A 24,840-nucleotide genomic window follows, 5' to 3' on the forward strand; every position below is an offset into this window, starting at 1 on the left:
GCCACCAACTTCACAACCACCATCATAGTGGCCACCAACCCCACCGTGATGACCACCAACCCCACAACCACCATCACAGTGACCACCAACCCCACCGTGGTGGCCACCAACCCTATAACCACCATCTTGGTGGCCACCCCCTTCCCTCCCCTCCCCCTCCTCAAGCCCCGTGGCCACCTCCAAGGCCCGCTTGCCCAACCCTACTTTTGGTAGCCCTTTCTCCAAGGAGGCCACCAGGACGCAGGCTTTGCAGAAGACCTGACTGGCCGCGAAGCCGCACCTCCTACAACCTCCTAACTTTTTGGTGGCCACTTTGGTGGCCACCGTTAAGCGACGCCCCGAATGACCTAAAGCGGCTACCGTGGTGGCCCGGGTGGCTTCTAAATCTTTCAGGAGGTCCCGGGCGTGACCTCGATAGGCCCTGGGGGCGTAGACGCACTCCGTGCTGACGTAGTCCAACCCTTCCAAGTAGGCGTAGAGGACGATGTCCTTCTCGTAGGCGTGACGCAAGGGCTTCCAACGAGGAACCGATGGCCACGGGGTGGCTACCGACGCCTCACCGGTGGCTACTGAGCTCCCGGAGGAAACGGAGAGCTCGGGGAGGTTCTTAGGAGGATTCCAAAGGTTCTGCGGGGTCTTCGAGGGGTTTGGGGTGGGTTTCGGGGGGTTCCTGGTGGTCTCCAGGGGGTTCCTGGTGGTCTCCGTGGTCTCCATGGGGTTCTTGGTGGTCTCTGTGGGGTTCCTGGTGGTCTCTGTGGGGTTCCTGGTGGCCTCCATGGGGTTCCCGGTGGTCTCCGTGGTCTCCACAGGGTTCCTGGTGGTGTCCATGGGGTTCCTGGTGGCCTCCATGGCATTTGTGGTAGTCCCCATGGGGTTCTTGGTAGCTTCTATGGTCTCCATGGGGTTCCTGGTGGTCCCCATGGGGTTCCTGGTGGTCTCCGTGGTCTCCACAGGGTTCCTCGTGGTCCTCATGGGGTTCCTGGTGGCCTCCATGGCATTTGTGGTAGTCCCCGTGGGGTTCTTGGTGGCTTCTATGGTCTCCATGGGGTTCCTGGTGGTCCCCATGGGGTTCCTGGTGGCCTCCATGGTCTCCATGGGGTTCCTGGTGGTCCCCATGGGGTTCCTGGTGGCCTCCATGGTCTCCATGGGGTTCCTGGTGGTGTCCATGGGGCTCCTGGTGGCCTCCATGGAGTTCTTGGTGGCCTCCATGGGGCTCCTGGTGGTCTCCAATGGGTTCCCAGTGGTCTCCGTGGGGTTCCCGGTGGCCTCCATGGTCTCCATGGGGTTCTTGGTGGCCTCAGTAGGGCTCCTGGTGGCCTCCATGGGGTTCCCGGTGGTCTCCATGGCCTCCATGGGGTTCCTGGTGGTCTCCAAGGGGTTCCTGGTGGTCTCCAAGGGGTTCCTGGTGGTCTCCATGGGGTTCCCGGTGGTCTCCGTGGGGTCCCCGATGGTCTCCGTGGTCCCCATGGGGTCCCCGGTGGTCCCGGTGGTGTCCCCGGTGGTGTCCCCGGTGTCCCCGGCGGTGGCCTCGGTGGCCGCTCGCCGCAGTCGGGCCACGTCGCCGCGCAGGAAATTCATCAGCACCGTCTCAGCGATGTCATCGGCGTTGTGACCTGCGGCTCCCAGTGCCTCCCAGTTACCTCCCAGTTACCCCCCAGTGCCTCCCAGTTACCTCCCAGTTACCCTCCAGTGCCTCCCAGTTACCCCCCAGTGCCTCCCAGTTACCCCCCAGTGCCCTTCAACCCCCTCCCAGTCCCTCCCAGTCCGCTCTAACCCCCTTCCAGTGCCTCCCAGTCCCCTCTAACCCCCTCCCAGTCCCTCCCAGTCCCCTCCAACCCCCTCCCAGTCCCCTTTACTCCTCTCCCAGTGCCTCCCAGTCCCCTCCAACCCCCTCCCAGTCCCCTTTACTCTCCTCCCAGTCCCTCCCAGTCCCCTCTAACCCCCTCCCAGTGCCTCCCAGTCCCCTCCAACCCCCTCCCAGTGCCTCCCAATCCCCTCTAACCCTCTCCCAGTCCCTCCCAGTCCCCTCCAACCCCCTCCCAGTCCCCTTTACTCCCCTCCCAGTGCCCTCTAACCCCCTCCCAGTCCCTCCCAGTCCCCTCTGACCCCCTCCCAGTCCACTCTATTGCTTCCCAGTCCCTCCCAGTCCCCTCTAACTCCCTCCCAGTGCCTCCCAGTCCCCTCTAACCCCCTCCCAGTGCCCTCTAACCCCCTCCCAGTGCCTCCCAGTCCCCTCCAACCCCCCTCCCAGTGCCTCCCAGTCCCCTCCAACCCCCTTCCCATTGCCTCCCAGTCCCCTATACTCCCCTCCCAGTCCCTCCCAGTTCCCTCCAACCCCGTCTCAGTCCCCTTTACTCCTCTCCCAGTGCCTCCCAGTCCCCTCCAACCCCCTCCCAGTGCCTCCCAGTCCCCTTTACTCCCCTCCCAGTGCCTCCCAGTCCCCACTAACCCTCTCCCAGTGCCTCCCAGTCCCCTCCAACCCCCTCCCAGTCCCTCCCAGTCCCCTCTAACCCCCTCCCAGTCCCCTCTAACCCCCTCCCAGTGCCTCCCAGTCCCCTCCCAGTGCCTCCCAGTCCCCTCCCAGTCTCCTCTAACCCCCTCCCAGTGCCTCCCAGTCCCCTCTAACTCCCTCCCAGTCCACTCCCAATGCCTCCCAGTCCCCTCCCAGTGCCCTCTATCGTTTCCTAGTCCCTCCCAGTCCCCTCCAACCCCCTCCCAGTCCCCTCTAACTCCCTCCCAGTCCCTCCCAGTCCCCTCCAATCCTCTCCCAGTCCCCTCTAACTCCCTCCCAATCCCTCCCAGTCCCCTCTAACCCCCTCCCAGTCCCCTCCAACCCCCTCCCAGTCCCCTTTACTCCCCTCCCAGTGCCTCCCAGTCCCCTCCAACCCTCTCCCAGTGCCTCCCAGTCCCCTCTAACCCCCTCCCAGTCCCCTCCAACCCCCTCCCAGTGCCCTCCAACCCCCTCCCAGTGCCCTCCAACCCCCTCCCAGTCCCTCCCAGTCCCCTCTAACTCCCTCCCAGTGCCTCCCAGTGCCCTCTAAACCCTTCCCAGTCCACTCCCAGTGCACTCTATCGCTTCCCAGTCCCTCCCAGTCCCCTCTAACCCCCTCCCAGTCCACTCTATCGTTTCCCAGTGCCTCCCAGTCCCCTCTAACCCACTCCCAGTGTCCTCCAACCCCCTCCCAGTGCCTCCCAGTCCCCTTTACTCCCCTCCCAGTGCCTCCCAGTCCCTCCCAGTCCCCTCCAACCCCCTCCCAGTGCCTCCCAGTCCTCTCCAACCCCCTCCCAGTGCCTCCCAGTGCCTCCCAGTGCCTCCCAGTGCCTCACCGGTGGCGATCCAGTCGGCCCCCAGCATCCTGGCCCCCCTCTCCAAGGCCTGGCGCCTCCAAACGCCGCAGAAAGTACAGCGGCTGCCGGCGCCGAGGTTTTTCCCGACCTCATCCACGCTCCAACCGAAAAGTTGCCGATGGGAGAGGATAACGAGCGGCAAAGAGCGCCGGGAACGGCGGACGGCGTCCAACGCCGCTTCCCGGTATCCGGCGATGCCTTCGTCCACCGAAAGCAAAACCATCCGATACCCCAAGCGGTGACGGAATTCCAAGCGTTCCAAAAGGTGGGCGAGAACGGTGGAATCTTTGCCTCCGGAAGCGGCGACGGCGACGGAAGCGCCGGGAGAAGGCGACGGAGAGGATAATATCGCCCGAAGGGTTTCGGCTTCGAAGGCATCCGAGAAACAGCGGCGGCAAAGGCGCTCCGAGGTGCGAGGGCGGAGGAGGCGGGCGGGGAGCGGGCAGCGGGCGCAGCGAGGCATGGCTGGGGGGGGGACGGGTTACTGGGAGGCACTGGGAGGGACTGGGAGGGGATTGGGAGGGACTGGGAGGGGGTTGGAGGGGATTGGGAGGGACTGGGAGGGGGTTAGAGGGGACTGGGAGGCACTGGGAGAGGGTTGGAGGGGACTGGGAGGGGTTGGGAGGGGGTTGGAGGGGACTGGGAGGCACTGGGAGGGGAGTAAAGGGGACTGGGAGGGACTGGGAGGGGGTTGGAGGGGACTGGGAGGCACTGGGATGGGACTGGGAAGGGGTTGGAGGAGACTGGGAAGGGGTTGGAGGGGACTGGGAGGGGGTTGGAGGGGACTGGGAAGGGATTGGGAGGGACTGGGAGGGGATTGGAGGGGGTTGAAGGGGACTGGGAGGGACTGGGAGACACTGGGAGGGGGGCAGGGGTGACTGGGAGGGACTGGAAGGGGGTTGGAGGGGACTGGGAGGGACTGGGAAGGGGTTGGAGGGGACTGGGAGGGGATTGGAGGGGACTGGGAAGGGGTTGGGAGGCACTGGGACAGGGGCAGGGGGGACTGGGACGGACTGGAAGGGGGTTGGAGGGGACTGGGAAGGGGTTAGAGGGGACTGCAGGAGACTGGGATGGACTGGGAAGGGGTTGGAGGGGACTGGGAAGGGGTTGGAGGGGACTGGGATGGACTGGGAAGAATTGGAAGGGGGTTGGAGGGGACTGGGAGGGACTGGGAGGGGATTGGGGGGCACTGGGAGGGACTGGGAGGCACTGGGAGGGGACTGGGAGGCACTGGGAGGGGACTGGGAGGGGATTGAGAGGGGACTCGGAAGGGGTTGGAGGAGACTGGGAGGGACTGGGAAGGGGTTGGAGGGGACTGGGAGGCACTGGGAGGGGGTTAGAGGGAACTGGGATGGCGTTGGAGAGGACTGGGAGGGACTGGGAGGGGATTGGGGGGCACTGGGAGGGACTGGGAAGGGACTGCGAGGCACTGGGAGGGGACTGGGAGGCACTGGGAGGGGACTGGGAAGGGGTTGGAGGGGACTGGAAGGGACTGCGATGGGCGTTGGAGGGGACTGGAATGGACTGGGAGGCACTGGGAGGGGATTGGAGGGGGTTGGAGGGGACTGGGAGGGACTGGGAAGGGGTTGGAGGGGACTGGGAGGGACTGGGAAGGGGTTGGAGGGGACTGGGAGGGACTGGGAAGGGATTGGAGAGGACTGGGATGGACTGGGAGGAATTGGGAGGGAGTTGGAGGGGACTGGGATGGACTGGGAAGGGGTTGGAGGGGACTGGGATGGACTGGGAGGAATTGGAAGGGGGTTGGAGGGGACTGGGAGGGACTGGGAAGGGGTTGGAGGGGACTGGGAGGGACTGGGAAGGGGGTAGAGGGGACTGGGATAGACTGGGAGGGGATTTGGAGGCACTGGGAGGCACTGGGACGGGACTGGGAGGCACTGGGAGCAGAATCAGAGGCACTGGGAGGGAACAGAAGGGGACTGGGATGGACTGGGGAATACTGGGAGGGGATTGGAGGGGACTGGGAGGGGACTAGAGGGGACTGGGAGACACTGGGAAGCACTGGGAGGGAACTGGGAGAGACTGGGATGGGTTAACAACGCACTGGGAATGGACAGGAAGACACTGGGAGGCACTGGGAGACACTGGGATGGACTGGGAGAGACTGGGATGGGATAGTAACATACTGGGAACAGCTATAAAGAGAATGCAAAGGGACTGGGAGTCACTGGGAAGGACTGGGAGGGGACTGGGATGGACTGGAAGGCCACTGGAAGGGCACTGGGATAGACTGGGAGGCACTGGGATGGACTGGGACGCACTGGGTCCCTCCACCCCCCCCCAGCCCCGCAATGGCCCCTTCCGCCCCCCTCAACCCCCCCCTCACCCGGCAATGGTTCCACCCGCGGAGGGAGGGGGGAGAGAGGGAGAGACGAAGCCGCTTCCCGCGCTCACGCGGCGCCGCTGACCGCTCCGGTGCGCCCCGGTTGGCCACACCCCCTTCCCGTCACGTGAACCAATCAAGGAGCGGCTCCCGTCTAAGCCACGCCGCCCAGTGACAGCCGGTCCAATCAGAGCGCGGTGCCGGCCTAGGCCACGCCCCCCACTCAGCAGGGTCATTCCCAGCGAGCAACGCGCGTGCCACGCTCGCTCCGGCCTTGTAACCAATCAGAGAGCGCGCCCCAGCATGGCCACGCCTACTGCTGCCTAGTAACCAATCAGCGCGCGCCCCGGTCTGGCCACGCCCACTCCGGCCTAGTAACCAATCAGAGCGCCTCCCAGTGCCCTCTAACACAATCCCAGTCCTTCCCAGTCCACTCCCAGTGCCTCCCAGTTCTTCCCAGTTCCCTCTAACACACTCCCAGTCCTTCCCAGTACACTCCCAGCGCCTCCCAGTCCCCTCTAACACACTCCCAGTCCTTCCCAGTCCACTCCCAGTGCCTCCCAGTTCCCTCTTACACACTCCCAGTCCTTCCCAGTCCACTCCCAGTGCCTCCCAGTTCCCTCTTACGCATTCCCAGTCCTTCCCAGTCCACTCCCAGTGCCTCCCAGTCCTTCCCAGTCCACTCCCAGTGCCTCCCAGTTTCCTCTTACGCACTCCCAGTCCTTCCCAGTCCACTCCCAGTGCCTCCCAGTTCTTCCCAGTGCCTCCCAGTTCCCTCTAACACACTCCCAGTCCTTCCCAGTCCACTCCCAGTGCCTCCCAGTTCCCTCTTATGCACTCCCAGTCCTTCCCAGTCCACTCCCAGTGCCTCCCAGTCCTTCCCAGTCCACTCCCAGTGCCTCCCAGTTTCCTCTTACACACTCCCAGTCCTTCCCAGTCCACTCCCAGTGCCTCCCAGTTCCCTCTTACGCACTCCCAGTCCTTCCCAGTTCACTCCCAGTGCCTCCCAGTTCCCTATTACACACTCCCAGTCCCTCCCAGTCCACTCCCAGTTCCCTCTAACACATTCACAGACATTCACAGCCCTTCCCAGTCCACTCCCAGTGCCTCCCAGTCCTTCCCAGTCCACTCCCAGTGCCTCCCAGTTCAGTCCTCCCAATGGGAAACACCTCTTCAGTACTAATTTTCTTCTCATAACCAATTAACCCCTTTTTAGGTCCAATTATCACCCTTTTAATCGTAATTACACTCCTTAGTGTTAATTACTCTTCTCTCAGGGGTAATTAACCCCCCAATAACCCGCAGGTGGGGGTTGGATCCTCTTCAATGGGGCGGGGCCTCGAGAAAGGGGCGTGGTTAAGAAAGAGGGCGTGTCTACATGAAAGGGGCGTTGTCCTCAATAGCCCCGCCCCTTTTTGCTGCCACCATGGCCCCCCCCGGGCTCCTCCTGCTCCTGGGTGAGAGAGGGACACCCCCCCCTACTCCCCCCCCAACCCATGGGACCCCCCCAAACTCCCCCATAGGGGACCCCAATACCCCCCCATTGCCCCCCCCACCATGGGACCCCCCCCAAACCTCCCCATAGGGGACCCAGGACACCCCCAAAACCCCCTTTAGGGGACCCCAATACCCCCCCATTGCCCCCCCACCCATGGGATCTCCCCCAAACCCCCCTATAGGGGACCCCAATACCCCCCCATTGCCCCCCCACCCATGGGACCCCCCAAACCTCCCCATAGGGGACCCAGGACCCCCCCAAAACCCCCTTTAGGGGACCCCAATACCCCCCCATTGCCCCCCCACCCATGGGATCTCCCCCAAACCCCCCCATAGGGGACCCCAATACCCCCCCCATTGCCCCCCCACCCATGGGACCCCCCAAACCTCCCCATAGGGGACCCAGGACCCCCCCAAAACCCCCTTTAGGGGACCCAAATACCCCCCATTGCCCCCCCAACCATGGGATCCCCCCTGAACCCCCCATAGGGGACCCCAATACCCCCCCATTGCCCCCCCAACCATGGGACCCCCCCCAAATCCCTCCATAGGGGACCCCAATCTCTCCCCCTATTATCCCCCCACCCATGGGACCCCCCTATAAGGGACCCCAATCCCCCCCCATTACCCCCCCCACCCATGGGACCCCCCCAAACCCCCCATAGGGGACCCCCCCAAACACCCCCCCTCCCCCCTCCCCCATAGGGAAGCCCAAAGGGGAAGTTCTGGGGTGGGGGGAAGGGACTGGGAAGGGACTGGGAGGGGACTGGGGAGGACTGGGAGGGGACTGGGGAGGACTGGGATGCACTGGTGGGGACTGGGATGGGACTGGGAGGCACTGGGGGGGGACTGGGAGGCACTGGGGGGGACTGGGAGGGGACTGGGAGGCACTGGTGGGGCACTGGGAGGGGACTGGGAGGCACTGGGGGGGGACTGGGAGGCACTGGTGGGGCACTGGGAGGGGACTGGGAGGCACTGGAGAGGGACTGTGGGGCACTGGGAGAGGACTGGGAGGCACTGGCACAAACTGGGAGGGGACTGGGAAGAGATTGACACTCCCTAAGGGGATACTGGGGGTAACTGGGGGTATACTGGGAGGGACTGGGGGCTCATAAATGCCCCCCATTCCCCCCCCCCCCCCAATTTAGTTCTTTCAGGGCTGGTGGCGGCGGAGAGAGGTGGGGAACTGGGAGCACTGGGAGGGACTGGGAGGCACTGGGGGGCACTGGGAGCAATGAGAATGGCACTGGGAGGGACTGGGAGGCACTGGGGAGTACTGGGAAGGGTTGGGAGGGACTGGGAGGGATTGGGGGAACTGGGAGGGATTGGGGGGAACTGGGAGGGACTGCGGGAACTGGGAAGCACTGGGGGAACTGGGAGGGATTGGGAGGCACTGGGAGGGACTGGGGGAACTGGGAGGGATTGGTGGGAACTGGGAAGCACTGGGGGAGCTGGGAGGGATTGGGGGAACTGGGAGGGACTGGGGGGAACTGGGAGGGACTGGGGGAACTGGGAGGGACTGGGGGAACTGGGAGGGATTGGGGGAACTGGGAGGGACTGGGGGGAACTGGGAGGGATTGGGGGGTACTGGGAGGCACTGGGGACTGGAGTGAACTGGGAGGGACTGGGAGGGATTGGGGGGTACTGGGAGGGATTGGAGGGAACTGGGAGGCACTGGGAGGACTGGGAGGGATTGGGGGTACTGGGAGGGACTGGGAAGCACTGGGGGAACTGGGAGGGATTGGGGGGTACTGGGAGGCACTGGGGACTGGAGTGAACTGGGAGGGACTGGGAGGGATTGGGGGGAACTGGGAGGGACTGGAGGGAACTGGGAGGCACTGGGAGGACTGGGAGGGATTGGGGGTACTGGGAGGGACTGGGAAGCACTGGGGGAACTGGGAGGGATTGGGGGGAACTGGGAGGGACTGCGGGAACTGGGAAGCACTGGGGGAACTGGGAGGGATTGGGAGGCACTGGGAGGGACTGGGGGGAACTGGAAGGGACTGGAGGGAACTGGGATTGACTGGAGGGAACTGGGAAGCACTGGGGGAGCTGGGATGGATTGGGAGGAACTGGGTAGTACTGGGAAGGGTTGGGAAGCACTGGGAGGCACTGGGGGAACTGGGAGGGATTGGAGTGAACTGGGAGGCACTGGGGGAACTGGGAGGCACTGGGGGAACTGGGAGGCACTGGGAGGACTGGGAGGGACTGGAAGCACTGGGAGGAAAAGGCAGGAAACAGGGGGAACTGGGAGGACTGGGGGAACTGGGAGGGACTGGGGGGAACTGGGAGGGACTGGGATTGACTGGAGGGAACTGGGAGGGACTGGGGGAGCTGGGAGGGACTGGAGGGAACTGGGAGGGACTGGAGGGAACTGGGAGGGACTGGGGGAGCTGGGAGGGACTGGAGGGAACTGGGAGGCACTGGGAGGGACTGGGAGGCACTGGGAGGGACTGGAAGCACTGGGAGGAAAAGGCAGGAAACAGGAGGGACTGGGGGGAACTGGGAGGACTGGGGGAACTGGGAGGGACTGGAGGGAACTGGGAGGCACTGGTGTGACTGGTCGCCAGGCTGCCCCCCCTGCCCCCCCGGCCCCGGGCCCGTGGCCGCCATCGTGGTGGCCGACGTCGCCCTCACCCTCGTGATCGCGGGAGGAGCCTTCTGGCTGGGGAGGGGTACGGACTGGGAGCACTGGGAGGCACTGGGAGGGGATTGGGAGAGGCCGGGAGGGGACTGGAAGGGGAAGGGAGGGGCTGCGAGGCACTGGAGGGTAACTGGGAGGCACTGGAGAGTTACTGGGGGGGCACTGGAGGTAACTGGGAGGGACTGGGAGGTACTGGGTGGGCATTGGGGGGGCACTGGAGTTAACTGGGAGGGACTGGGAGGTACTGGGGGCGCATTGAGGGGGCACTGGAGGTAACTGGGGGGCACTGGAGTGGACTGGGAGGTACTGGGGGAGCATTGAGGGGGCACTGGAGTTAACTGGGAGGGACTGGGGGGGCATTGGAGGGGTACTGGAGTTAACTGGGAGGGACTGGGAGGAACTGGGTGGGCATTGGGGGGACACTGAAGGGTAACTGGGAGTTAACTGGGAGGTACTGGGGGGTCACTGGGAGGCACTGAAGGGTAACTGGGAGTTAACTGGGAGGGACTGGGAAGCACTGATGGGGAACTGGGAGGAACTGGGAAGCACTTGGGGGGGCACTGGAGTTAATTGGGGGGCACTGGAGTTAACTGGGAGGTACTGGGGGGCCACTGGGAGGCACTGAAGGGTAACTGGGAGGTACTGGGGGGGCACTGGGAGGTACTGAAGGTTAACTGGGAGGAACTGGGGGGGCACTGGAGTTAACTGGGAGCACTGGTTTCCCGCAGCCCCCGCCAAGCCCCGCCCCCCCGAGCCGGACCCCGCCTATCAGGTACATTGGGGATGTCACATGGCCTTTGATCACATGACCCCCTTGATCATGTGACACTCGATCATGTGACCATTAACCCCCCCCAGGAGCTCCAGGGCCGCCGCGACCTTTACAGCGAGATCAAACGCTAATGCCCTCCTTAAGCCCCTCCTCCGCCCTCTTAAGCCACGCCCCTCCCCTTAAGCCCCTCCTCCACCCTTTTAAGCCCCTCCCCCGTCCCTTCCCCCAATAAAGAACGTTTTGCGCTTCTTTTTGCCTTCACTTCCGGGTTGTGCGCCTGTGTTTTCCCGCCTCGTGACGTCATCACCGCGCGCCTCTCCCCCCTCCCCCCCCGCCGAGACTCTCGTCGCGCGCCTCTCTCTAACAGCCCCCCCCGCCCGGAAGTGGAGGCGGTGAGACCGGAAGTGACGCTTCGGCCTCCTCCGGCTTCCAAGATGGCGGCGGCGGCGCCGCTGGGAGCGAGCGGGAGCGGGGGCGGAGCGGGAAAGAGCGGCGAGGAGAGGCTGAAGGAAATGGAGGCCGAGATGGCGCTGTGAGAGGGGACTGGGAGGGACTGGGAAGGGATTGGAGGGGAACTGGGAGGGGATTATGGGGGACTGGGAGGAACTGGGAGGGGATTATGGGGGACTGGGATGGACTGGGAGGGGACTGGGAGGGGATTATGGGGGACTGGGAGGGACTGGGGGGCACTGGGAGGGGACTGGGAGGGGATTATGGGGGACTGGGAGGGACTGGGATGCACTGGGAGGGGATTGGGGAGGACTGGGAGGGACTGGGAAGGGATTGGGGGGCACTGGGAGGGGATTATGGGGGACTGGGATGGACTGGGGGCACTGGGAGGGGACTGAGATGGACTGGGAGGGGATTATGGGGGACTGGGAGGCACTGGGATGGATTGGGAGGGGATTATGGGGGACTGGGGGGCACTGGTTTGGACTGGGATGGATTCGGAGGGGATTATGGGGGACTGGGAGGCACTGGGAGGGGACTGGGGGGCACTGGTTTGGACTGGGATGGATTGGGAGGGGATTATGGGGGACTGGGGGGCACTGGGAGGGGACTGGGATGCACTGGGAGGCACTGGGAGGGGACTGGGGGGCACTGGGAGGGCACTGGGAGGCCCTGGAAGGGGATTGGGGGGGCACTGGGAGGGACTGGGAAGGGACTGGGGGGGGTACTGGGAGAGGAGCGGGAGGTTCTGGTTTGAACTGGTGTGAACTGGTTTGAACTGGTTTGCGGCAGGTTCGAGCAGGAGGTGTTGGGGGCCGCGCCCCCCCCCGCCCCCCCCGACCCCCCCGTCCTGCGCCCCATCATCGCCACCAACACCTACCAGCAGGTGCCCCAGTGCTCCCAGTAACACCAGTAACCCCGCGGGTCCCAGTCCAAACCAGTGCCCCCCAGTACCTCCCAATCCTCCCCAGTTCCCCACATCCCCTCCCAATAACCCCAGTATGTCCCAATCCCTCCCAGTTCTCCACATCTATTCCCAGTGCCTCCCAGTCCCCTCCCAGTGCCCCCAGTCCCCTCCCAGTCCATCCTAGTCCCTCCCAGTTCCCCACATCCCCTCCCAGTAACCCCAGTACGTCCCAGTCCCTCCCAGTTCCCCACATAGTTTCCCAGTGCCTCCCAGTCCTTCCCAGTGCCCCCCAGTGCTTCCCAGTGGCTCCCAGTCCTCTCCAGTTCCCCACATCCCCTCCCAGTTCCCCACATCCCCTCCCAGTAACCCCAGTAACTCCCAGTCCCTCCCAGTTCCCTACATCCCTTCCCAGTGCCTTCCAGTCCCTCCCAGTGTCCCCCAGTCCCTCCCAATACTCTCCAGTTCCCCACATCCCCTCCCAGTAACCCCAGTAGCTCCCAGTTCCCCACATCCCCTCCCTCCCAGTAACCCCAGTAGCTCCCAGTTCCTCCCAGTTCCCCACATCCCCTCCCAGTGCCTCCCAGTCCTTCCCAGTGCCTCCCAGTCCTCCCCAGTTCCCCACATCCCCTCCCAGTAACCCCAGTATCTTCCAGTCCCTCCCAGTTCCCCACATGCCCTCCCAGTAACCCCAGTAGCTCCCAGTCCCTCCCAGTTTCCCACATCCCCTCCTAGTGCCTCCCAGTCCTTCCCAGTGCCTCCCAGTCCTCCCCAGTTCCCCACATCCCCTCCCAGTAACCCCAGTATCTTCCAGTCCCTCCCAGTTCCCCACATGCCCTCCCAGTAACCCCAGTAGCTCCCAGTCCCTCCCAGTTCCCCACATCCCCTCCCAGTAACCCCAGTAGCTCCCAGTCCCTCCCAGTTCCCTACATCCCTTCCCAGTGCCTCCCAGTCCCTCCCAGTGTCCCCCAGTGCTTCCCAGTTCCTCCCAATACTCTCCAGTTCCCCACATCCCTTCCCAGTACGTCCCAGTCCCTCCCAGTTCCCCACGTCCCTTCCCAGTGCCTCCCAGTAATTCCAGTCCCCTCCCAGTTCCCTCTAATTCCATCCCAGTCCCTCCCAGTTCCCTTCAGTCCTTCCCAGTTCCTCTCTAATTCCCTCCCAGTGTCTCCCAGTTCCCTCCCAGTTCCTCCCAGTCCTTTCTATTTCCTTCCCAGTTCCTCCCAGTGCTTCCCAGTTCCTTCCCAGTGCTTACCAGTTCCTCCCAGTCTCTTCCAGTTCTCTCCCAGTTGCCTCTAATTCCTTCCCAGTTCTTCCCAGTCCTTCTTTAATTCATTCCCAGCAGCTCCCAGTTCTCTCCAGTTCCCTCCCAGTTTGCCTCCAATTGCTTTCCAGTCCCTTCCAGTGCCTCCCAGTTCCTTCCAGTCCCCTTTAGTGCCCTCCCAGTGCCTCCCAGTTCCCTCCAGTCCCTCCCAGTCCCTCCCCATTCCTCTCCAATTCTCTCCCAGTCCCTCCCAGTTTCTCCCAGTGCCTCCCAGTTCCCTCCAGTCCCCTTTAGTGCCCTCCCAGTGCCTCCCAGTCCCTCCCAGTTTCTCCCAGTGCCTCCCAGTTCCCTCCAGTCCCCTTTAGTGCCCTCCCAGTCCCTCCCCATTCCTCTCTAATTCTCTCCCAGTCCCTCCCAGTTTCTCCCAGTTCTCTCCAGTCCACTTTAGTGCCCTCCCAGTCCCTCCCAGTTTCTCCCAGTCCCTCCCAGTCCCCTTTAGTGCCCTCCCAGTCCCTCCCCATTCCCCTCCAACTCCCTCCCAGTCCCTCCCAGTGCCTCCCAGTTCCCTTCCAGTCCCCTCTAATTCCCTCCCGGCCCCTTCCCAGTGCCTCCCAGTTCTCTCCAGTCCCCTTTAGTGCCCTTTCAGTCCCTCCCAATCCCTCCCAGTCCCTCCCAGTGCTTTCCAGTTCCCTTCCAGTCCCCTCTAATGCCCTCCCAGTTCCTCCCAGTGCTCCCAGTTCACCCAGTTGCCGCCCGCAGGTGCAGCAGAGCCTGGAGGCCCGCGCTGCCGCCGCCGCCACCGCCGCCCCCCCCATGGGGACCCCCACTGTCCCCTTCGTGGGCCCAGGTGGGTGACAACCAGTGCTCCCAGTTCCTCCCAGTTCCTCCCAGTATACCCCCCCAGTGCTCCCCAGTATCCCCCCCCGATCCCTTCAGGTCGTCCCAGTTCCCCCCCAGTACTCCCAGTGTCTCCCAGTGCCCCCCAGTATCCCCCCCAATTCCTTCAGGTGCTCCCAGTGGCTCCCAGTATACCCCCCAGTGCCTCCCAGTATACCCCCCAGTGCTCCCAGTGCTCCCCAGTATCCCCCCCAATCCCTTCAGGTGCTCCCGGTGGCTCCCAGTGCCTCCCAGTATACCCCCCCAGTGCTCCCCAGTATCCCCCCCAATCCCTTCAGGTGCTCCCAGTTCCCCCCAGTGGCTCCCAGTGTCCCCCAGTATACCCCCCCAGTGCTCCCAGTGCCCCCCAGTATCCCCCGCAATCCCTTCAGGTGCTCCCAGTTCCTCCCAGTGGCTCCCAGTGTCCCCCAGTGCTCCCAGTGTCCCCCAGTGCCCCCCAGTATGCCCCCCAATCCCTTCAGGTGCTCCCAGTGCCCCCAGTATCCCCCCCCAGTGCTCCCAGTGTCCCCCAGTGCCCCCCAGTATCCCCCCCAATCCCTTCAGGTGCTCCCAGTGTCCCCCAGTATCCCCCCCCAGTGCCTCCCAGTGTCCACCAGTATCCCCCCCCAGTGCTCCCAGTGCCTCCCAGTGCTCCCGGTCCCCTTCCAGTGCCTCCCAGTATCCCCCCACTTCCCTCTCACTGTTCCCAGTTCCTCCCAGTATCCCCCCCAGTCCCCTCTCACTGCTCCCAGTGCCTCCCAGTGTCTCCCCCAGTCCCCTCCCACTGCTCCCAGTGCTTCCCAGTATCCCCCAGTTCCCTCCTAGTCCCCTCCCAGTGCCTCCCAGTATCCCCCAGTCCCCTCCCAGTGCTCCCCAGTCCACTCCCAGTGCTTTCAGTGACGTAAACTGGGTAAAAGAAGGGGTTAAACTGGGATCAAAGAGGCCCGAAGTGGTCTGAATTGGGGGGGAAAACTGGTCCAAACTGGTTTGAACTGGTGGCAACTGGGCGGTGGCCGTGTCCCCAGTGTCCCCACAGCGGCCGCCCGTCCTGCGCCCGGCGTTTGTCCCCCACGTCCTGCAGCGAAGCGGTGAGGGATACTGGGGGATACTGGGAGATACTGGGAGGGGACAAGGGGGGGTGATAAGGGGGGACGGTAGGGGACAAAGGGGGGACAATGGGGGTGATAAGGGGGGACAATAGGGGATAATGGGGGTGATAAGGGGACAATGGGGGTGATAAAGGGGGACAATAGGGGACAGTGGTGATAAGGGGGACAATAGAGGATAATGGGGGTGATAAGGGGACAATGGGGGTGATAAAGGGGGACAATAGGGGACAATGGGGGTGATAAGGGGGACAATCGAGGTGATAAGGGGGGAAAATAGGGGACGGTGGAGGTGATAAGGGGGGACAATAGGGGACAGTGGGAGTGATAAGGAGGGACAATGGGGGACAATGGAGGTGATAAGGGGGGATAGTGGGGGACAATAGGGGACAATGGGGGTGATAAAGGGGGACAATAGGGGATAATGGGGGTGATAAGGGGGGACAATGGGGGGTGACAAAGGGGGACAGTAGGGAAGGGGGGACAGTAGGGGACAAGGGGGTGATAAGGAGGGACAATGGGGACAATGGAGGTGATAAGGGGGGACAATGGGGGTGATAAGGGGGGACAATAGGGGATAATGAGGGTGATAAGGAGACAATGGGGGTGATAAAGGGGGACAATAGGGGACAGTGGGGGTGGTAAGGGGGGACAATCGAGGTGATAAGGGGGGACAATAGGGGACGGTGGAGGTGATAAGGGGGGACAATAGGGGACAGTGGGGGTGATAAGGGGGGACAATAGGGGATGGGAGGGTGATATGGGGGGACAATGGGGGACAATGGAGGTGATAAGGGGGGATAGTGGGGGACAATAGGGGACAATGGGGGTGATAAAGGGACAATGGGGGACAATGGAGGTGATAAGGGGGGACAATAGGGGACAATGGGGGTGATAAGGGGGGACAATGGGGGACAATGGAGGTGATAAGGGGGGACAATGGGGGTGATAAGGGGGACAATAGGGGACAATGGGGGTGATAAGGAGTGACAATGGGGGGTGACAAAGAGGGACAGTAGGGAACAATGGGGTGATAAGGGGGGACAATAGGGGACAATGGGGGTGATAAGGGGGACAATGGGGGACAATGGAGGTGATAAGGGGGGATAGTGGGGGACAATAGGGGACAATGGGGGTGATAAGGGGGACAATGGGGGTGATAAGGGGGGATAATGGGGGACAGTGGGGGGTGACAAAGGGGGACAGTAGGGAAAGGGGGACAGTAGGGGACAAGGGGGTGATAAGGGGGGACAATGGGCATGATAAGGGGGACAATGGGGTTGATAAGGGGGAACAATAGGGGAACAATAGGGGACAATGGGAGACAGGGGTGACAAAGGGGGGACAATAGGGGACAATGGGGGGTGATAAAGGGGACAATGGGGATGATAAGGGGGGGATAATTGGGGGCAATAGGGGACAATGGGGGTGATAAGGAGGGACAATGGGGGTGATAAGGGGGGACAATAGAGGACAATGGCGGTGATAAGGGGGGAACAGTGGGGGGCAATAGGGGACAATGGGGACAGTGGGGGTGACAAAGGGCAGACAATAGGGGACAGTGGGGGGACAATAGGGGACAATGGAGGTGACAAGTGGGGGACAATGGGGGGGTAGCAAGGGGGAGCAATGGTGGGGACAGTAGGCGACAAGGGGGGACAATAGGGGGTGACAAAAGAGGGACAATAGGGGACAGTGGGGTGACAAAGCGTAGATAATAGGGGGGACAATGGGGGGACAATGGGGACAATGGGGGTGACAAGGGGGGGACAATGGGGTGTAGCAAGGGGGGGCAATGGTGGGGACAAGGGGGGACAATGGAGGTGACAGGTGGGGTCAAAGGGGGGTGACAAGGGGAGACAATGGGGGTGACAAAGGGGGGACAATAGAGGACAATTGGGGCTCACAAGGGGGGTGATGGGGGGGTGACAATGGGGGTGATGGGGGGGTGACAATGGGGGGGTTAGTGACAATGGGGGGGTTGTGTCTGTGTCCCCTCTGACCCCCTGTGTGTCCCCGTCCCCCCCTTCTTTTTGTCCCCAGCGTCCCCGCGGGCGCTGCCTCTGCGCCCCCCGCCCCCCCTGGGCCCCCCCGCGCCCCCCCTGCTGCTGCCCCCCCCCCTGCAGAGGCCGCCCCCCCCGACCCCCATCGCCCCCCTCGGGGGGACCCTGCGCCCCACGGCTCCCGTGAGTTTGGGGGGGGGGAGGGGGGCGGAAATGGGGGGGCAATTGGGGGGTGGGGGGGTGGAAATGAGGGGGGAATGGGGCAATTGGGGGGGTGGGGGGGGAAATGGGGCAATTGGGGGGGCGGAAATGGGGGGGGGAATGGGGCAATTGGGGGTGGGGGGGTGGAAATGGGGGGGATTGGGGCAATTGGGGGGTGGGGGGTGGAAATGGGGGGGAATGGGGCAATTGGGGGGTGGGGGGGTGGAAATGGGGGGGAGTTGGGGGGCAAATGGGGGGGTTAATGGGGCAATTGGGGAGTGGGGGGGTGGAAATATGGGAGGAACTGGTTTAAACTGGTCCCTGACATCCCCCCCCTCCCCCCCCCCAAAAGGTCGGTGGAGGGGGGGGTCCGGTCCCCCCTTTATCCCCCTTGGTGGCCGCCCCCCGTCCTGCTTTGGGGACCCCCAAGTTGAACCCCAGCGTCATCCAAGCCGCCCCCACCGTCTACGCGCCCCCCCCGGCCAAGAAACCCCAGGTAGGGGCAAATCCTGGGGCGGGGGGGGTTTGGGGGGGCAAATTTGGGGTCTGGGGGGCAAATTTGGGGTCTAAGGGGGTAAATTGTGGGTCTGGGGGGGCAAATATGGGGTCTGAGGGGTTAAATTGTGGGTCTGGGGAGGCAAATTTGGGGTCTGGGGGGGCAAATTTGGGGTCTAAGGGGGCAAATTGTGGGTCTGGGGGGGCAAATTTGGGGTCTAAGGGGTTAAATTGTGGGTCTGGGGGAGCAAATTTGGGGTCTGGGGGGGCAAATATGGGGTCTAAGGGGTTAAATTGTGGGTCTGGGGGGCAAATTTGGGGTCTGGGGGGGTAAATTTGGGGTCTAAGGGATAAATTTGGGGTCTGGGGGGGCAAATTTGGGGTCTAAGGGGGTAAATTGTGGGTCTGGGGGGGCAAATTTGGGGTCTGGGGGGGCAAATTTGGGGTCTGAGGAGCAAATATGGGGTCTAAGGGGGTAAATTTGGGGTCTGGGGGGGTAAATATGGGGTAAATGATGGGGGGGGCAATTAAGGGGGGGCAATTCTGACCTTCTTGCCCCCCCCCCCCAGGAGGAGGTGCCCCCTCCGCGGGCACCGCCCCCCCCCGAGGAGCCCCGGATCGGGCCCAGCCTCCCCGCCCCCCCCCTCGCCCCTCCCCTCGCCCCCCCGAACCTCCCCCAACCCCCTCGACCCCCCCGAAGGAACCAGCGCCCCGAACCCCCCGGCATCGAGGTGAGCACTGGGAGGAACTGGGAGGCACTGGGAGGGGAGTAAAGGGGACTGGGAGGGACTGGGAGGGGGATAAAGGGGACTGGGAGGGACTGGGAGGGGAATAAAGGGGACTGGGAGGGGAGCAAAGGGGACTCAGAGGGGAGCAAAGGGGACTGGGAGGGACTGGGAGGGGAATAAAGGGGACTGGGAGGGACTGGGAGGGACTGGGAGGGGATTAAAGAGCTCCCATTGAGCTCTATGGGAGGGGGTGTGGCCTCATTTGATTGACAGACCAATGGCTTCATAGGACTCTATGGGAGGGGGCGTGGCCTCATTTGATTGACAACTCCCATACCATTGAGCTCTATGGGAGGGGGCGTGGCCTCACTTGATGGACAGATCTTGGGGTCCATAGGGCTCTATGGGAGGAGGCGTGGCCTCATTTGATTGACAACTCCCAGGCCCATTGAGCTCTATGGGAGGGGGCGTAGCCTCACTTGATGGGCAGATCTTGGGGTCCATAGGTCACTATGGGAGGGGGCGTGGCCTCATTTGATTGACAACTCCCATACCATTGAGCTCTATGGGAGGGGGCGTGGCCTCATTTGATTGACAACTCCCGGACCCATTGAGCTCTATGGGAGGGGGCGTGGCCTCATTTGATGGACAGCTCCCAGACCCATTGAGCTCTATGGGAGGGGGCGTGGCCTCATTTGATTGACAGACCCATGGGTTCATAGGACTCTATGGGAGGGGGCGTGGCCTCATTTGATGGACAACTCCCGGACCCATTGAGCTCTATGGGAGGGGGCGTGGCCTCATTTAATTGACAGACCTATGGGTTCATAGGACTCTATGGGAGGGGGCGTGGCCTCATTTGATTGACAACTCTCAGAGCCATTGAGCTTTATGGGAGGGGGCGTGGCCTCACTTGATGGACAGATCTTGGGGTCCATAGGGCTCTATGGGAGGGTGCGTGGCCTCATTTGATTGACAGACCCATGGCTGCATAGGACTTTATGGGAGGGGGCGTGGCCTCATTTGATTGACAACTCCCAGGCCCATTGAACTCTGTGGGAGGGGGCGTGGCCTCGTTTGATTGACAACTATCAGGCCCATTGAGCTCTATGGGAGGGGGCGTGGCCTCACTTGATGGACAGATCTTGGGGTCCATAGGGCTCTATGGGAGGGGGCGTGGCCTCATTTGATTGACAACTCCCAGACCCATTGAGCTCTATGGGAGGGGGCATGGCCTCATTTGAGTGACAACTCCTGGGCACATTGAACTCTATGGGAAGGGGCGTGGCCTCATTTGATTGACAACTCCCAGGCCCATTGAACTCTGTGGGAGGGGGCGTGGCCTCATTTGATTGACAACTCCCAGACCCATTGAACTCTATGGGAGGGGGCGTGGTCTCACTTGATGGGCAGATCTTGGGGTCCATAGGTCTCTATGGGAGGGGGCGTGGCTTATGACCGGAGGGGGCGTGGCTGTAGCTGATGAGGTGTTTTCCCCTCCCCTTTCCAGGCGGGACCGGAGCCTCCGGGGGAGGACAAGAAGAAGGGCCGAGGGGAGCGGCTGAAGCGCTGTATCCGCACGGCGGCCGGCAGCAGCTGGGAGGACCCCAGCCTGCTCGAGTGGGACGCCGGTGCGTGCACCTCCTGCGGCTCTGCCCTCGCCTTCATCTTCTCCATCTCCTCCACCTCCATCTCCTCCACCTCCATCTCTCATCTTTCTTTCCCGTCCTTCATCTTTCCTATCTCCTTCTTTGTTTTCTTCATCTTTTCCATCTATTTCATCTCCGTGTCTTTCATGTTCTCCGTTCTCTCCATCTTCATCTCCTCCATCTCCATCTCCTCCATTTCTTCCACTTCCATCTCTCTTCTGTGTCTTTCGTGTTCTCCATCTCTTCCACCTCCATCTTTCCTCTCTCTTTTCTGCCATTCACGTTCTCCATCTCCTTCTCCATCTCTCTTATCTCTTCCATGTCCTCCATCTCCATCTCTTCTATCTCCCATCTGTTCTCTCTCTTCCGTGTCCTTCATGTTCTCCATCTCCACTTCCTCCACCTCCTCCATTTCCTCCATCTCCATCTCCTCCATCTCCATCTCCTCCACCTCCACCATCTCCTCCACTTCCATCTCCTCCTCCTCCTCCATCTCTTTCACCTTCTGGACATTCCTCCTTCATCTCTGTTGATGTCTGCAATGTCCTCCTCCATCTCCTCCACCTCCATCTCCTCCACCTCCTCCATCTCCACCTCCTCGATCTCTTCCACCTCCTCCACCTCCATCTCTTCCACCTCCTCCATCTCCATCTCCTCCACCTCCTCCATCTCCACCTCCTCCACCTCCTCCACCTCCTCCATCTCTTTCACTTTCCGGACATTTCTCCTTCATCTCTGTTGATGTCTGCAATGTCCTCCTCCACCTCCTCCATCTCCATCTTCTCCATCTCCTCCATCTCCTCCATCTCTTTCACCTTCTGGATATTCCTCCTTCATCTCCGTTGATGTCTGCAATGTCCTCCTCCACCTCCTCCATCTCCATCTTCTCCATCTCCTCCACCTCCTCCATCTCTTTCACCTTCCGCACGTTCCTCCTTCATCTCCGTTGATGTCCATGATGTCCTCTTTCACCTCCTCCATCTCCTCCATTTACCTCCATCCTCTCCATCTCCTCCATCTCTTCCATCTCTTCCACCTCCTCCACCATCTCCATCTCCTCCATCTTCTCCATCTCCATCTCCTCCATCTTCTCCATCTCCATCTCCTCCATCTCCATCTTCTCCATCTCCTCCACCTCCATCTCCTCCACCTCCTCCATCTCTTTCACTTTCCGGACATTCCTCCTTCATCTCTGTTGATGTCCGTGATGTCCTCTTCCACCTCCTCCATCTCCTCCACCTCCTCCATTTCCACCTTCTCCACCTCCTCTATCTCCATCTCCTCCACTTCCATCTTCTCTGTCTCCTCCTCCACCTCCTTCACCTCCTCCTCCTCCATCATCTCCATCTCCTCCACCTCCTTCACCTCCTCCTCCTCCATCATCTCCATCTCCTCCACCTCCTCCACCTCCTCCACCTCCATCTCCTCCACCTCCTCCATCTCTTTCACTTTCCGGACATTCCTCCTTCATCTCTGTTGATGTCCGTGGTGTCCTCTTCCACCTCCTCCATCTCCTCCACCTCCATCTCCTCCACCTCCTCCATCTCCTCCTCCTCCTCCATCTCCATCTCCTCCATCTCCTCCTCCACCTCTTCCATCTCCACCTCCTCCACCTCCATCTCTTCCATCTCCATCTCCTCCACCTCTTCCACCTTCTCCACCTCCATCTCCTCCTCCTCCTCCATCTCCTCCATCTCTTCCACCTCCTCCACCTCTTCCACCTTCTCCACCTCCATCTCCTCCTCCTCCTCCATCTCCTCCATCTCTTCCACCTCCTCCACCTCTTCCACCTTCTCCACCTCTATCCCCACCTCTATCTCCACCTCCTCCACCTTCTCCACCTCCATCTCCTCCTCCTCCATCTCCTCCATCTCTTCCACCTCCTCCACCTCTTCCACCTTCTCCACCTCTATCTCCACTTCTATCTCCACCTCCTCCACCTCCTCCATCTCCTCCATCTCCACCTCCTCCACCTCCTCCATCTCCACCTCCTCCACCTCCTCCTCCTCCATCTCCACCTCCTCCATCTCCACCACCTCCTCCTCCTCCTCCATCTCCACCTCCTCCACCTCCATCTCCTCCACCTCTTCCATCTCCTCCACCTCCTCCATCTCCACCACCTCCTCCTCCTCCTCCATCTCCACCTCCACCTCCTCCACCTCCTCCACCTCTTCCATCTCCTCCACCTCCTCCATCTCCTCCATCTCCTCCATCTCCTCCATCTCCACCTCCTCCACCTCCTCCTCCTCCGTTGGTGTCCGCAGACGACTTCCGGATCTTCTGCGGCGATCTGGGCAACGAGGTGAACGATGACATCCTGGCTCGCGCCTTCGGCCGTTATCCGTCCTTCCTCAAAGCCAAAGTCATCCGCGACAAACGCACCGGAAAGACCAAAGGTTACGGCTTCGTCTCCTTCAAAGACCCCAACGACTACGTGCGCGCCATGAGGGAGATGAACGGTACTGGGACGCACTGGGACGCACTGGGACGCACTGGGACGGGGGGAAAGGGGCAAACTGGGACCGGAGGGGCGCGGGTTGGGAGGAAAGGGGGCTAAACTGGGCTAAACTGGGAGGAAAGAGGGCTAAACTGGGGCAAACTGGGAGGAAAGAGGGCTAAACTGGGAGGAAAGAGGGCTAAACTGGGAGGAAAGAGAGCTAAACTGGGTGAAACTGGGAGAAAAGAGGGCTAAACTGGGAGGAAGGAGGGCTAAACTGGGGCAAACTGGGAGGAAAGAGGGCTAAACTGGGGTAAACTGGGAGGAAAGAGGGCTAAACTGGGAGAAAAGAGGGCTAAACTGGGTCAAACTGGGAGGAAAGAGGGCTAAACTGGGAGGAAAGAGGGCTAAACTGGGAGGAAAGAGGGCTAAACTGGGGCAAACTGGGAGGAAAGAGGGCTAAATTGGGGCAAACTGGGAGGAAAGAGGGCTAAACTGGGTCAAACTGGGAGGAAAGAGGGCGAAACTGGGAGGAAAGAGGGCTAAACTGGGGTAAACTGGGAGGAAAGAGGGCTAAACTGGGAGGAAAGAGGGCTAAACTGGGAGGAAAGAGGGCTAAACTGAGTTAAACTGGGAGGAAGGAGGGCTAAACTGGGAGGAAAGAGGGCTAAACTGGGAGGAAAGAGGGCTAAACTGGGAGGAAAGAGGGCTAAACTGGGAGGAAAGAGGGCTAAACTGGGGCAAACTGGGAGGAAAGAGGGCGAAACTGGGGCAAACTGGGAGGAAAGAGGGCTAAACTGGGAGGAAAGAGGGCTAAACTGGGGCAAACTGGGAGGAAAGAGGGCTAAACTGGGAGGAAAGAGGGCTAAACTGGGGCAAACTGGGAGGAAAGGGGTCTGGACTGGGCTAAACTGGGGAAACTGGGACTGCGGTGGGGGGTGCTTTGTGCCTTTCCAGGACCCTTTGTTTCCTCCCAGTCCATCCCAGTGCCTCCCAGTTCCTTCCCAGTCCCTCCCAGTCTCCACCTCCTCCCTCCCAGTGCACTCTCATCCCCTCCCACTCCCTCCCAGTCCATCCCAGTACCTCCCAGTCTCCTCCCACTCCACACCCACCCCTTCCCAGTCCCTCCCAGTGCACTCCCATCCCCTCCCAGTCCCTCCCAGTGCCTTCTAATCTTCTCCCAGTCCCTCCCAGTCTCTCCCAGTGCCTTCTGATCTCTTCCCAGTCCCTCCCAGTGCCCTCCCAACCCCTCCCACTCCCTCCCAGTCCATCCCAGTGCCCTCCCAGTGCCTTCTAATCTCCTCCCAGTCCCTCCCAGTGCCTTCTAATCTCCTCCCAGTCCCTCCCAGTGCACTCTCAACCCCTCCCACTCCCTCCCAGTCCCTCCCAGTGCACTCTCAACCCCTCCCAGTCCCTCCCAGTCCCTCCCAGTGCCTCCCAGTGCCCTCCCCAGTCCCTCCCAGTGCCTCCCAGTGCCACCAGTTTCCCCGCAGGCAAGTACGTGGGCAGCCGTCCCATCAAACTCCGGAAGAGTATGTGGAAAGATCGGAATCTCGAGGTCGTGAGGCGCAAACAGCGCGAGAAGAAGAAACTGGGGCTGAGATAACTGGGAGCACTGGGAGGGACTGGGAGGGGCACTGCGGGGGGACTGGGAGGGACTGGGAGGGAACTGGGAGCACTGGAAAGCGCAATAAAGGCTTTGTACGGTTGGGGCTGTGTACTGGGAGGAGACTGGAGGTTAACTGGGAGGGACTGGAGGGGACTGGAAGGGAAATCAGTTCGACTGGGATGGACTGGGAGCCACTGGGAGGGATCTGATCTGGACTGGGAAGGACTGGGAGGTGACTGGGTGAAGATTGGAGCTTAACTGGGAGGGGACTGGGATGGACTGGAGGGGACTGGGAGGGAACTCGGACTGCGGGTGTGACTGGGAGCCACCGAGAGGTAACTGGGCTGGACTGGGAAGGACTGGGAGGTCACTGGGTGCCACTGGGAATGATCTGACTTGGACTGGGTGGTACTGGGGCTGAACTGGGAGTCACTGGGATGGACTGGGAGGTCACTGGGCGCCACTGGGAAGGATCTGGCTTGGACTGGGTGGTACTGGGACTGAACTGGAAGGCAC

At 61.9% G+C, this 24,840-nt stretch overlaps 2 protein-coding genes across 2 annotated transcripts; one reads left to right on the forward strand and one right to left on the reverse strand.

The window, feature by feature from the left end:
• Positions 1-156: 156 nt before the first annotated feature.
• Positions 157-5,852, reverse strand: CTU1 (cytosolic thiouridylase subunit 1; the record flags this gene model as incomplete). Its single annotated transcript, XM_054052579.1, has 7 exons — positions 5,693-5,852; positions 3,328-3,813; positions 1,504-1,613; positions 1,397-1,440; positions 921-943; positions 736-755; positions 157-642 (listed from the first exon to the last, which is right to left on the reverse strand). Coding segments are annotated over exons 2-7 (1,167 nt in total), but the record flags the coding sequence as incomplete, so codon positions are not given.
• Positions 5,853-11,028: 5,176 nt separating this feature from the next.
• RBM42 (RNA binding motif protein 42) lies at positions 11,029-24,345 on the forward strand. Its single transcript, XM_054052580.1, has 11 exons — positions 11,029-11,134; positions 11,845-11,938; positions 13,980-14,067; positions 15,122-15,184; positions 17,246-17,292; positions 17,329-17,388; positions 17,759-17,902; positions 18,471-18,632; positions 20,140-20,260; positions 22,543-22,737; positions 24,209-24,345. Exons 1-11 carry the CDS (start codon positions 11,037-11,039, stop codon positions 24,319-24,321), a joined length of 1,185 nt encoding a protein of 394 aa, XP_053908555.1. The 5' UTR covers positions 11,029-11,036; the 3' UTR covers positions 24,322-24,345.
• The last annotated feature ends 495 nt before the right edge of the window (positions 24,346-24,840 follow it).

This window comes from Cuculus canorus, chromosome 35 (assembly GCF_017976375.1).
Source record: "Cuculus canorus isolate bCucCan1 chromosome 35, bCucCan1.pri, whole genome shotgun sequence".
NCBI lineage: Eukaryota > Metazoa > Chordata > Aves > Cuculiformes > Cuculidae > Cuculus > Cuculus canorus.